The following is a 14,767-nucleotide window of genomic DNA, read 5'->3' on the forward strand; positions in this document are numbered from 1 at the left end:
TTTTAGCTGTAAAACCTTGGGCAAGTTATTTATTACTTCTACAAACTTTTAGTTGCCTTTGTGTAAAATGGGAGTATTAGCAGTATCTACCTCATATGATGCTGTGATAAGTAAATGAGTTCTTGCATGTAAAAACTTGGAACCAGGAGGCTTGGAACAGCAATGCTGGAGTAGCCAGAAGTAAGTGCAGGAATATGAGCTGAGGCATATAAAGTCATGAAGACAAGAACTCAGTACATTATAGACACCCAATAAATGTTAGCAATTATTCCACTTACATAAAAACTAAATATATTTGAACAGAAAGAGAAGACTAGAAGACAATAAATAACAGTAACCATGGTTATCTTTTAAAATATTAAGAGATAGGATCAGGAATGGTTTTTTATTTTTCCTTTGTTACCATTCTGTGCTTTAAGATTTTCTACAACAAACATAATAGATTTTATAATCTGGAAAAAATAATGAATGTTTTTTATAATTGCTGAACATTTTTAATATTTCTGTCATTTCACTAAACATCTTTTGTTGACATTCTACAAATGATACCATCCAATAATGTCCCAATACTTTCTTCTTGTGAAGATAGTTTATATATCTGTAAAAATAAAAGACAGATTATGACATGCTGACATATTCATGTACTGCTAATTTTCATTACATAAGCATGTATATGTGAATTTATTTATTACTCAATTATTGGGATAATGGTGTAAAATCACAATGAGATTAAAGTATGGAAAGTAGGTGACAATTCATCACTTACGTCAAAAGTTTCAATTGCAGTTATGGTGATAACTCTCTAAACATAGAAATACATTTGTACCAATTTTAAAAGCATACATCTAGACATTAACTTCATACTACATTTTACATTTCAAATGTACTGTGTAAGATATAGATATTTTAAATTATCTATTCTTTTAAAAAGAATGCATCGGGCTTCCCTGGTGAAGCAGTGGTTAAGAATCCGCCTGCCAATGCAGAAGACACAGGTTCGAGCCCTGGCCCGGGAAGATCCCACATGCTGCTGAGCAAATAAGCCCATGTGCCACAACTACTGAAGCCTGTGCTCTAGAGCCCATAAGCCACAACTACTGAGCCTGTGTGCCACAACTACGGAAGCCCACGTGCCTAGAGCCCGTGCTTGGCAACAAGAGAAGCCACCACAATGAGAAGCCTGCACATTGCAACAAAGAGTAGCCCCCGCTCGCCGCAACTAGAGAAAGCCTGTGCACAGCAATGAAGACCCAACATAGCCACAAATAAATAAATTTATATATATTTAAAAAAGAAAGCATCAACTAAGTTTTAAATTATGTTACATAAACCTGAATTTCCAATTCTTTGCATCTATAATTATTATTCAAGTAACTTTTAATTACATTAACCTTTCTTAAAAGTTAAAAAAATATATAGAAGCATTGGTGTTCAATAAGCAATCAGTATTATTCTATCTATCATGTTCTTTCTAAAAATACAGGCTTACAAACCTTTTTGACTTCCATAATATTTGTTATTTCAGGGAGATTTTCAAGAGAAACTTGATGACCTTCTACTTGAGATATTAAGTATTCTTGATTTATTTGTTTTTCTCCCTCTTCAATATAAGCAATCAGAACTGAAGTGTCATTTGCCGAGATACCAAATTTTTTCAAGGCCTCTGAAATCTAAGGGGGAAAAAAAAGACAATAAAATCAGTAGTTTCAACACCTGAAATCTCTCCCCATTTGTGCTCTTTCCTGGTCAGATTCTTGTTTTTCATATCCTAATGGTTTTCTCTGTCTACAGTTTTTCAACAATCCTTTCCTAATATCTACCAGCTCTGACTCTTGAGTACTCCCTGCTCAAAGCTGCACCTCATTCCCATAGATTCAAGCCTGGACTTGGCATGGGGCACAAACACCCACTCCCCCTGGACCTAAGTGACCCTCTAGCCACACACTCCTGCCCTCTAGCCAATCGGGACTCTTTGGGGCTCCCGTCATTTCATACTTTTTTGCCTGGGCTCACACTTTGCCCTCTGCCTGGAGTGCCCTCATCTTTCAAGGTCCAGTTCAAATGTCACTCCCCTTGCACTTTCCTCCTTACAGAATGAACTGCTTCTTTGTTCCCACAGATATGCATTATTATTCCCATTATATCAATTATCTTAGGGCATTTGGACTTTGTCTTGTTCATCTGCCTTCCTCAGAAACATATTTGTTTCTTCTGCCCCTACAGGTGGAACAGGGACAAGCTCAACAGATGTTTATGAATTGTACAGTCTCTTGAGTTATTTCAGTGATCTCAAAGAAACAATAGTTACCCAGTAATTTCCCCCCAGGTACTGGGGAATTCTATTACCACACATTTTATAAACTTTTCAAACATTTGTATTTTAAACTATGCCATGGGTTTCTTAACTTTTCTCTTGATGTCAGCACTTGATTGTGTTGTTAATAGTAGTAGTAATACTAAAACTTTGTCAGCAAAATTACATTTTTTTTTCAAATGTGCCCCAGGTAGAATGTTTTTAACTCAATAACTTTGATTACTATCAGTATCTCAAACCACAAACTCTTCCTATGCGATGGGTGTGTGAGCATGTGTTAAAGGGCTGTTCTAGGTCCCAGGCAGGCTTCTGGTGTATCGAAAAGACACGGGTTATATCCTCAAAGAGTTTATGGGGAGAATGAGAGATTCACATGATAACACACAAATATCCATACCTAATTTTTATCATTAGATTTAAATATCAGTTAGAGTGATCTTCCTGACTCTGTATGGTCAGGAAGGACAAATAAAACTATCCTCACTTAATTTAGCTAAACTTTAGTTTACTCACATGTGAAGTTACTCCAAAGCTTATTTGTCTAGTAAGAGGCAATGCTACACCTCAACTCTCTGTCCAACATTCTTTCTTCACTATTATTTTCGTTTGTTACTAACAACAGGCTCCAACCCAACACTGAGTACAAAGGCTACCATGACAAGGTCAAAAGATATAAAGTAAGTAAATTCCATATTAATTACATTGTTATTTGGGGAAAGATTGAAAATAATTTCAGTAGATAGAGTTCTTGTCTTCATTTTTCCCAGTTTGTAGAGGTGAACTGCTTTGTTTGCTGCCACAAGTATCTGAAATGGATCGACAATCTACCAAAGAGAACAAAAAGAATTACACACAGAGAATCTGGAGTACTCTGAAGACGTATGCCCTATATCATGGTAACTCCAGTGTCAGGCTGTTTTACTTCATCACAATTCCCATGGACTACATTTTCAAAATTTTCAAAATCTCAAGGGCCTACAATGTTTAGAAAATCACAGAATTTTACAGCTGTAAGCAACTTAGGTAAATAGTAAAAAGTTTAAAACAACACTTATTGAGGCCTATTATTATGGGAAAGGCCATATTTTCAACATTTTACCTTCATTTTCTATACTTCTCAAAACTACCCTATGGGGCTTCCCTGGTGGCGCAGTGGTTGAGAGTCTGCCTGCTGATGCAGGGGACACGGGTTCGTGCCCCGGTCTGGGAAGATCCCCACATGCCGCGGAGTGGCTGGGCCCGTGAGCCATGGCCGCTGAGCCTGCGCTCCGCAGCGGGAGAGGCCACAACAGTGAGAGGCCCATGTACCACAAAACAAACAAACAAACAAACAAACAAACAAAAAAACACTACCCTATGATATCTGTATCATTATTCACATGCAACAGATGAGGAAACCAAGGCAAAGAATGAGTTGGCATTCTAGTTCTGTCACTTACCACTGAGGGAACCTGGGCAAATTCCTTAGTGTTTTATCTGTAGAAGCAGATAATCACCATACTTACTTCACAGGGTTGTTGTGAAGATTAAATGAGTTAGCGGTATACGTAAAGAACTTAGAACAATGCCAGGAACCAAATAAGCACTATATAAAGGTTGGCTACCACTTGCTCAAAGTCATAATAAATGGCATATCTGGGATTTAAGTCCTGCTGATTCTACCACTATGCAATGTCTCCTTTACAGAGATTTTCTAGTTCAGAAGAGAAGATGGAGATCCAGGCATCTGCCATCACATCAGAGCTAGACCACCTTTCACATTTCCAAGGGCAGGCCCTGGCACTTCAGCTTCTATTCACTGTTTAATTCAATGCTGACCAAATCTGATTCCACCCTACAGCTTGGACAAGAACTTTTTACCTGAAGATAACAATTTTAGGCTAACCTATAACGTCATGAAAAATCATCATATTCTTAAACTCCCCATATAGTTCACTCATTCCCATGAGTACTTACCACTGTAGGATTTATTAATGAGCCATCAATGGCACCTTCCATGGCCTTTTTTCTCAAGTCTCCAGCATTTTTTACATCTTTAAATAACAGAAGGGTCACCCTGTATTCGGGAAACAGGTCCAGGTGATGTGTTAACTGCATTTCATCGATAAGCAGGATTCTATTGCACAAGACCAAAAGACCAAAAGTTAACAACTGTAAGTCACTAACAAACAAATATCCTTACTAACAATAAATATATTAAAGTAATTTGAATAAGATGTAGAACTGTTAAACTAGAAAAATCCACCCCAAAACATTTGGCATTCTCATGAGACACTGTATTTCTAACCCTGCTGAGCTGTTTCTAGCTTCCTTTACCATTCCTGGGAAAGGATCAAGGTTGACACCTGGCCCCCTGGCTGTGCAGATAAGGCAGGCTCTGATGCATGGAAGAAGGGCAGCTTCCCAACAGACAACTAGGAGCAGAAAACCAAAAAATTTTTTAGACCACAGGTTACTTATAGCATTAAGGAAAACTCACTCTAACTTGGTCTTTTTAGCTTTCTGATCTCACCATTTATTTATATTTTAGCAGAACCTAGACACAAATATAAAGAAAATAATCTTATAGAAGAAAGTATGACACAACTCAAAGATATTCATTTCACACATGGGAATCTAGCTAAGAGGGTACAATTCTTAAATAATAATACTGACCCTTTATAGACGTAAATTTAACAAGAAAAGAACATAAAAGACAAATAACTGCAAAGACATAATCTATCTTTGAAATGGAAAAACTAAGCACTGCAAAAATCTGATCTTTAAAACAATTTCAATTAAAGTGAGGCAATTTTATAGGTTCATTTTATCCTTTTACCTAGGAGGTTCCATTGCTAGCATTTTTCTTAAGAAATAAATTGGCAATCTGAAGATTTATGTAATAAGATGTCCTTCTCATGATCCTAAGAGTAAAAAGTTGAAAACCTACCTAACTAGTAACAGGGGATTGGTTTTTACTAAACAACCACTAAAAACTAGTCTTGGGGCTTCCCTGGTGGCACACCTGCAGATGCAGGGGATGCGGGTTCGTGCCCCGGTCCGGGAAGATCCCACATGCCGCGGAGCAGCTGGGCCCGTGAGCCATAGCCGCTCAGCCTGCGCGTCCGGAGCCTGCTCTCCGCAACGGGAGAGGCCACAACAGTGAGAGGCCCAAGTAGTGCAAAAAAAACCCAACAAAACAAAACTAGTCTTGAAGAGTAGTTAAGGATGTGTAAATATAGCAATAAATAACATTAAGTACTTCACATCTGACTGGAAAACAAAACACAAAATGTGACATAAATTGTGGGTTTTTTAAAAGGTACACAAAAAGAAAAAATACTGAAAGAAAAATACAACAAAAAGTTATCCTTGACTTGCTGGAATTACATCTGATCTTTTCTGTTACAATCAGGAAAGAATAAAATTTGTGAATAATGTCCTAGCACAGAGCAGTTCAACCTTTAGTATCATCATAACGTCCAATGGAAAAAAAATAGATACAGACAGAATGTGTACCCAATTGTACAAAAAGATGCACTCAGAAAGCAAAAACATAAAGGAAGCACACCAAAATACGGACATCTTGGATAGCAGAATTGCAGGTAATTTCTATTGTTTTCTATAAAAAATATTTTTGTGTGTATGTTCTGAATTTTCTGCAGTGTGCACACAAAATAATGAGTACATATAACCAGGGAGGAAAAAATTTTTATGGTTTTTGTTTTTGCACTAGGGGAAAAAGTCCCCCTAGCAAACGTCAAAATGTTTTGTTTTGTTTTATATAATTCACTCAGGTCAGTAACTTCGAATCATCGTTGGATACTAACCTCTCACTCAAATCCCATATCTAATCCAAAAGTCTTGTCAATTTTCAAATATCATCTTTAAAGCTCCAATTCGCTCCTATACCCACTGCCACCACCGTAGGCCACCATCTCTCATCTACATCTGTGACCTCCTAGAAGTGGTCTCCTCACAATTCCTGCCCTCCTATCATCCAACCTCCACCAACGGGCGTTCCAAACTCTATGATCTGGGCCCTTCCTCCCTCTTCGGCTTCCTAGCGAACTCTCCTCTGATCGCGCTCATTCCGCCACCGCCGCACTTGACTTCTCAGCTTCAACTCACCAAGCTCCCGCCCTCGCGCGCCCTCTAGGACAGGCAGTTCCCCCGATGCAATCCTCCCTCCCTTCAACTCGCCGGTAAGAGTCCATTTACCAGCGCGCCCAGAACCTAGGACTAGCTCCCTATTCTACGAGCTCCTCTGTCACAACTTTGGTGAGTCGCGGCCTTATCTGGATGATGTATCGTCAGCTGACACATCAGGGAGAGACTAAGCAGATCACTGCCGGGCTGCATCCTAGGGCCGGGCCTCGGGAGGCGCTCAGTAAACGAGGACGCCGAGAATCACATCCGTTGTCTAGAAAATGGATGCCGAGACTGCGTCTTCCGTTCCCGCCCGGCCAGCTCTTGCTCGACGAGGACTCACCGTCCCGTCCCTGTTCGTCTCGTAAGATCTTCCGCACGGAAACAAAGCCCTGAACTTCCGGAAGATCGCCCTCAGCTGCGCCCCTTCTCCGCCCTTCCGGCACACCCTTCTTCCTCGGCTTGAATCGCATCAGCGGACGCGAAGGAGAGCCGGGTCTCAGTCCGCCACTTCCGGCGAGGGAGGAGGCGAGACTCTTCCGGCGGGGCCGGAAGCTGAGGGATGGGTGTGGGTCTCAGCCCGGTCCTTAAGCACCTTGGCCTTGGACAAGACGTCTCAGTTTCTTTCCGTGCAAGGAAAAGTATTGGCTCCAATGAGCTCTACGTACGTCTCCGCTGCTCGAGATTCAACAGTTCTTTTTCGAGGCAGGCGGGATTCAGTTTGCTACTTGTTCTGGGTACGGTCACTGGGGAAGGATCTCCTGGAGCAGAAAGCAGTCGGCGACCTACCTGAGGTACTTCAGAGAGAGGTGACAGTACGTTAATGGAATCAACCTCTTCATCCAGCAGGCTCACAAATTTGACTTGTCATCCTTACGTGTATCAGCCTCCAAAAGAGGAGGTAATCCGCTGAACAGGCTGTAGAGAATTATTTTCCATGTTTTTTATGCTTGGGGCTCATGTTGGTCAATACTTTTCTTTAAACAGAAAGACAGGTAAATAACAAATAGGGTGGATATGTGCTATGGAGAAAAAAACCAGAGGAAGTGGGGTAATGTCAGGCCGTGGGTATTACTATTTTAAATAGGATGGTTAAGAAAGATCTCACCAAAAAGGGCCATTTGAACAGTGACTGGAGAAGGTCTGGAAGCAAGTTCTGTGTGTATTTGAAGAGCAGCATTCCAGGCAACAAAGGGTGTTCAAAGGCTGAGACACATATGGCCTTAGCCTATTTAAGAAAGAGCAAAGAACCTTGTGGCTTGAGCACAGTGGGAATATATATTTAAAAAAATGGTTCTGACAGAAGACTGGTATCCAGATAATGTAAAGAACTCCAACTCAAAAATTATGAGACAACCTAATTAAGAATAGGAGACAGTTTTGAACACACTTCACAAAAGATATATGAAAGGCCAATAAAAACTTGAAAAAAATGCTCAGCATCATTAGTCATCAGGGAAATACAAATTAAAAACAATGAGATAGGGCTTCCCTGGTGGCGCAGTGGTTGAGAGTCCGCCTGCCGATGCAGGAGACACGGGTTCGTGCCCTGGTCCGGGAGGATCCCACATGCCGCGGAGCGACTGGGCCTGTGAGCCATGGCCGCTGAGCCTGTGCGTCCGGAGCCTGTGCTCCGCAACGGGAGAGGCCACAACAGTGAGAGGCCCGCATACCGCAAAAAAAAAAAAAAAAAAAAAAAAAAAAAAAAAAAAAAAAAAATGAGATACTACTACATACCCGTAAGATGACTAAAATTTAAAAGACCTTAAAATTTTAAAATACCAAGTGTTGTCAGACATGCAGACCTGGAACCCTCACATGTTGCTAGTCTGAGTATAAAATAGTATAACCACTTTGGAAAACAGTTAGGCAGTTTCTTAAAAAATTAAATGTATTCTTACCATACCCAGCAGTTTCACTCCTTGGTATTTACGCAGAAGTGAAAATGTGTCCACACAAAGGCTTGAATGTGAATGTTCATAGTAACTTGACTCATAATATCCCCAAACTGGAAACAACCCAATGCCCAACAACACATCAATGGATAAACAAATTGTGGTAAATTCATGTCATGAAATACTATTCAGTAATAAAAGGAATGAACATACTTGCAACAATACTTGCAACATGGATGAATCTAAAAGCATGCTCAGCAAAAAAGCAAGAAACTAAAATTATGTTACTGTATGATTCCATTTCTATAACTATAGGAATTGCAAATTTATTCTAGAGTGACTGAAAGCAAATTAGTGGTTGCCAGGAATGGGCAAGTGGGAGACACTGACTGAATAGAACCCCCAAGGGAACCTTTGCAGTGAAGCCAATGTTCTATATATTGATGTGTTAGTTAAAAGGGAGTATGAATTTGTCAAAATTCATCAAATTATGTACTTTTAAAGAGTACATTCTATAAAATTATGCCTCAGTAAAGTCAATTAAAAAATAGACATAGAAAAAAAAAAGTTGTCCCAGTTCAGTGACTTGTCTGTGACCACCAAAAGCTGGAAACAACCCAAATGTTCATCAAGTGAATGGACAAACTGTATATCCATACAATGGAATACAACTTGGCAGTAAAAAGGAAATCAACTATTGCTACATAAAATAACATGGATAAATCTCAAAATAGTCATGCTGAAAGAAAAAAGCCAGACATAAAAATAGTGTATACTGTATGACTCCATTTATATAAAACTAATTTATAGTGAGAAAGCAAATCACCGGTGGCTTGGGTAGGGGGCCTGGGGTGGAAAAGGAGAATTACAAAGGGGCACTAGGAAACTTCGGGCTAATATCAATAGATGTGTTCTATCTTAATTGTGGTAATGGTCTCGTGGATGTATACATGTCAAATTTATCAACCTGTTCACTTTTACAGTTGTACAGTGTATCATATGTCAATTATATCTCTAAGGCTGTTTTAAAAATCATGAGACAACACTACATCTGTATTAGAACAGATCAAAGAAATGAAAAAACTGATAATTTAAGTGCTGGTAAGAATGTGAGCAACTGGAACCATTCCTGTGTCATGTGAAAATAACCCCGCAAATGAAATCTGTACTTCTTGATAAACTGTTACTTGACGTCTCTGTATTCCTAAAAGGTATAAATATTTGTAGTATCTCAATGTCAAGTCAGTGGAAGGGCTCTGGTACTTCTTGGTCTCATATGCATGGTTGAAAAATTAAACGCTATTACTGCCAGATTTATTAATAATAAATTTATGAATTTTATTATTTTAAAATTTTATTTATTATTGGTTGCATTGGGTCTTCATTGCTGCACACAGGGTTTCTCTAGTTGTGGCGAGCAGGTGCTACTTTTTGTTGCAGTGTGCACGCTTCTCCTTTCAGTGGCTTCTCGTTGTGGAGCATGAGCTTTAGGTGTACAGGCTTCAGTAGTTGTGGCTCACAGGCTCTAGAGTGCAGGCTCAGTAGTTGTGGCACACGGGCTTAGTTGCTCCGTGGCACGTGGGATCTTCCTGAACCAGGGCTTGAACCCATGTCCCCTGCATTGGCAGGCGGATTCTTAACCAATGCGCCACCAGGGAAGTCCCTAAATTTATGAATTTTAAATGTGTTACATTTGTCTTGCTGAGGTCCTCTAGAAAGCAGAGCCTGAGGCAAGGATTAAAATGCTGGGTTTTTTAAAACATCTTTATTGGAGTATAATTGCTTTACAATGGTGTGTTAGCTTCTGCTTTATATCAAAGTAAATCAGTTATCTCTTCCCTCTATCCCTCTCTATCCCACCCCTCTAGGTGGTCACAAAGCACCGAGCTGATCTGCCGGTGCTATGCGGCTGCTTCCCACTAGCTATCTATTTTACGTTTGGTAGTGTATATATGTCCATGCCACTCTCTCACTTCGTCACAGCTTACCCTTCCCCCTCCCCATATCCTCAAGTCCATTCTCTAGTAGGTCTGTGTCTTTATTCCCATCTTACCCCTAGATTCTTCATGACCCTTTTTTCCCCTTAGATTCCATGTATATGTGTTAGCATACGGTATTTTTCTCTTTCTGACTTCACTCTGTATGACAGACTCTAGGTCCATCCACCATACTACAAATAACTCAATTTCGTTTCTTTTTATGGCTGAGTAATATTCCATTGTATATATGTGCCACATCTTCTTTATCCATTCATCTGTCGATGTACACTTAGGTTGCTTCCATCTCCTGGCTATTGTAAATAGAGCTGCAGTGAACATTTTGGTACATGACTCTTTTTGAATTATGGTTTTCTCAGGGTATATGCCCAGTAGTGGGATTGCTGGGTTGTATGGTAGTTCTATTTGTAGCTTTTTAAGGAAGCTCCATACTGTTCTCCATAGTGGCTGTATCAATTTACATTCCCACCAGCAGTGCAAGAGTGTTCCTTTCCTCCACACCCTCTCCAGCATTTATTGTTGCTAGATTTTTTGATGATGGCCATTCTAACCGGTGTGAGATGATATCTCATTGTAGTTTTGATTTGCATTTCCCTAATGATTAATGATGTTGAACATTCTTTCATGTGTTTGTTGGCAATCTGTATATCTTCCTTGGAGAAATGTCTATTTAGGTCTTCTGCCCATTTTTGGATTGGGTTGTTTTTCTGTTATTGAGCTGCATGAGCTGCTTGTAAATTTTGGAGATGAATCCTTTGTCAGTTGTTTCATTTGCAAATATTTTCTCCCATTCTGAGGGTTGTCTTTTGATCTTGTTTATGGTTTCTTTTGCTGTGTAAAAGCTTTGAAGTTTCATTAGGTCCCATTTGGGTTTTTTTGGTTTTTATTTCCATTTCTCTACAAGGTGGGTCAAAAAGGATCTTGCTGTGATTTATGTCGTAGAGTGTTCTGCCTATGTTTTCCTCTAAGAGTTTGATAGTGTCTAGCCTTACATTTAGGTCTTTAACCCATTTTGAGCTTATCTTTGTGTATGGTGTTATGGAGTGTTCTAATCTCATACTTTTACATGGACCTGTCCAGTTTTCCCAGCACCACTTATTGAAGAGGCTATCTTTTCTCCACTGTATATTCTTGCCTCCTTTATCAAAGATAAGGTGACCATATGTGTGTGGGTTTATCTCTGGGCTTTCTATCCTGTTCCATTGATCTGTATTACTGTTTTTGTGCCAGTACCATACTGTCTTGATTACTGTAGCTTTGTAGTATAGTCTGAAGTCAGGGAGACTGATTCCTCCAGCTCCATTTTTTGTTCTCAAGATTGCTTTGGCTATTCGGGGTCTTTTGTGTTTCCATACAAATTGTGAAATTTTTTTGTTCTAGTTCTGTGAAAAATGCCAGTGATAGTCTGATAGGGATTGCACTGAATCTGTAGATTGCTTTGGGTCATAGAGTCATTTTCACAATGTTGATTCTTCCAATCCAAGAACATGGTATATTTCTCCATCTATTTGTATCATCTTTAATTTCCTTCATGAGTGTCTTATAATTTTCTGCATCCAGGTCTTTTGTCTCCTTATGTAGGTTTATTCCTAGATATTTTATTCTTTTTATTTCAGTGGTAAATGGGAGTGTTTTCTAAATTTCATTTTCAGATTTTTCATCATTAGTGTATAGGAATGCCAGAGATTTGTATGCATTAAAAATGCTGGTATTTTATTTGCAGTATGTAAGAACAGAGTTGTGAGGATGAGGAACAGGCTTCAAAATGCAAGAAAAAGACACACAGGTTGTTTGGTATATGTGTTCACTCAGCAGGCTGGACTTTCTTTGGGAGGCTTGAAAGGAAAAACCATTCCTGAGAGTAATCCACAGAAGGGAGAAAGAAGTGGGAATTTGCCTGCCAGGCTTCCTCATGTCTTACGCATTTCATTAATCAAGGCTCCTTCCATGGGAGCCAACTCCTCTATACTTCTGTTCATCATCTCATCCTTGTCTGGCAGCTCAGAAAGCCAGAGTTGTGGCCTGATATATAGCATTTCCTCCAACTCTAACATGGAGGGATGGCTGAGAATGGAAAGGGCTTGGTATGGAGGCCCAGAGTTTAACTTGGGCTCTAGTCAGCTCAGAGAGTGCTAATTAGGTTTGCTGGCAAAGGCAAAACAGAGGAGTGTGGTCCAGGTGGCAAATGGCAGCTTCAGGGAGGAGGAGGAGGTTGAGGGAATCTGAGACATTCTTAGAACCTGTGTTTCACGTAACAGGAAATATAAATAAATGCTAAATAGTGATACAAGGTATCTTGTAGAAAAAGGAGTAATTCAGTAGGGGAGTAGGGTTGGGAGAGAAGGCTTTACTGAGGAGAGGGGGCTTCAAGAATGATTTGTTCACAGAGGCTATAGGAGAGCCATTATAGCCAAGGGAACAACCTGAAAGACAAAGATACTGTGGCATAAACACATATAATGTTGTGGCCAAGAAACAGCTGGCACACTGAAGAATGGAGTGGAATACAGCAGAGGCTTTGAAAAGCCAGCTGGGAGTCAGATCACACAGGGCCCTGACAAGGAGTTAGAAATGGATTCTGAAGGCCGTAAGCCACTAAAGATTTCCAAGAGGGGAATAACATTAATGAGCTTGTTTTAGGACATAATTCTGGGGCAGATGTTAGAATTACATTAGAAAGGTGGTTCAGACAGGATCTATATAGGGCCTACCTCCATAGCAGGTGTGTTTGTAGTTGATTTTGTGGGTCCAAATCATGACTTAGGGCACTGAATGGCATACACTCCTGGGACATGATGCCTACAAATCAAGCTTACCAGACTGAGGTTAAACCCAAAACCAATTTAATTGGCAAAGTCTCATTACACTGGCTAGATTGAACTCATGCCTATATCTCTACTCTTTACTCAAACCCTACCAAGAAGATAAGACTCCTAAAGATTAAGAACTCACAAGAGAATGGGAGGGATGATGAATGGTAGAGAGAGAGAGAGAGAGGGCAATAAAACTTTCAAAGATATTAACTCTCAGAATGGAGAAAAATAAAACCTAATTGTGTGCAGCAAGGGGAAGCTAAACAAAATTGTCAAGGTGACTGACCACCTTATTACAAGTCTACCATACACTTCCATCAGCCCTGAGTGCCTCAATCTTAAGTACTAAATGACAGGCAAAGATCACCAGATATTTCAAGATCACATCTAACAGGAGAGAAAGGCATCAACAAACAGGAAAAAACAAAAAACAAAAACAGCTGACACAGGGAACAGAAGAAACCTAAAACTTGATAACTTTAGAGAGAGAAAAGATAATGCATTCATTTAAAAAAAATAAAAGAATGAAGTGCCTGAGGAAAAAAAATTCAGAAAAGAGCTAGCTCTTGGGGATTAAAAATATATAGCAGGGGGCTTCTCTGGTGGCGCTGTGATTAAGAATCCACCTGCCAATGCAGGAGACACAGGTTCCAGCTCTGGTCCGGGAAGATCCCACATGCCACAGAACAACTAAGCCCGTGCACCACAACTACTGAGCCTGCACTCTAGAGCCCACGAGCCACAACTAACTATTGAGCCTGTGAGCCACAACTACTGAGCCCACGCACCGCAACTACTGAAGCCCACATGCCCTAGAACCTGTGCTCAGCAACGAGAAGCCACCACAATGAGAAGCCTGTGATCCCCACAATTAGAGAAAGCCCGCGTGCAGCAACAAAGACCCAATGCAGCCAAAAATTAATTAATTTTTTAAAAAACATATAGCAGAAAAAATATGTATATAATATGTAGAAAACCTAAACAATCAACAGAAGGGTGGAAATAAAGCTGAGAAAATTCTTGTATTTAAAAAGAAGAAAGGAAAGATTAAAAATGGAAAATAAGAGAAAAAATATAATTAACGTAGAGGTACATTTCAGAAAATCCCATAGTCAACTAATAGAAGTTTCCCAAAAAGAAAATAGAGAAGATAAAGTAAAAAGAAAATTTCCCAGAACTGATGCACATAGCCTGCCAGAACGGAAGACCTCACTCAGTATCTAGCATTATGAATTTTAAAAATACCCACACTAAGTCATATGATGAACTTTCAGGACACCTGAAACAAAGATCCTAAAGCTTGCGGAAAGAAAAATTACAGGTCACAAATAAAAATTCTGGAATCAGAATAGCACAAGGCTTCAAACAGCAACAATGAACTCTGGAAAACAATGAATAAATGCATTTTAAAGTGCTTACCTACAATTGTACAGTCTATCAAACTATCAATGCAGTGGAAGAATAAACCCATTTCAGACATGCAAAAGCCTCAAAAAATTTATATCCCATTAATCCTTGGGAAACCATGGAAGGATATGCTCCACCAAATGGAAGTAAACCATGAACGCAGCAGCTGTGGATCCAGGAAACAGAAGAGGGGCATAAGAAAGGACCAGGGTG

General features: G+C 39.7%; 1 protein-coding gene across 3 annotated transcripts; it reads right to left on the reverse strand.

Annotated features, from left to right (window-relative positions):
* Window positions 1-9,684, reverse strand: LOC131765897 (EKC/KEOPS complex subunit TPRKB). Of its 3 annotated transcripts, XM_067007317.1 has the most exons (7): window positions 8,170-9,684; window positions 6,515-7,934; window positions 4,631-4,728; window positions 4,271-4,430; window positions 3,016-3,138; window positions 1,494-1,670; window positions 1-598 (listed from the first exon to the last, which is right to left on the reverse strand). In XM_067007317.1, the coding sequence occupies exons 4-7, from the start codon at window positions 4,409-4,411 to the stop codon at window positions 515-517; spliced, it is 525 nt and encodes a 174-aa protein (XP_066863418.1). In that variant the 5' UTR covers window positions 4,412-4,430; window positions 4,631-4,728; window positions 6,515-7,934; window positions 8,170-9,684; the 3' UTR covers window positions 1-514. The 3 variants fall into 3 exon arrangements, with proteins under 3 accessions (XP_066863418.1, XP_066863419.1, XP_058935884.1); XM_067007318.1 differs by lacking the exon at window positions 8,170-9,684 and having other exon boundaries at window positions 6,124-6,779; XM_059079901.2 differs by lacking the exons at window positions 4,631-4,728; window positions 8,170-9,684 and having other exon boundaries at window positions 6,124-6,805.
* Between the last annotated feature and the right edge of the window lie 5,083 nt (window positions 9,685-14,767).

The sequence above is a fragment of the Kogia breviceps genome, chromosome 11 (genome assembly GCF_026419965.1).
Source record: "Kogia breviceps isolate mKogBre1 chromosome 11, mKogBre1 haplotype 1, whole genome shotgun sequence".
Taxonomy (NCBI): domain Eukaryota; kingdom Metazoa; phylum Chordata; class Mammalia; order Artiodactyla; family Physeteridae; genus Kogia; species Kogia breviceps.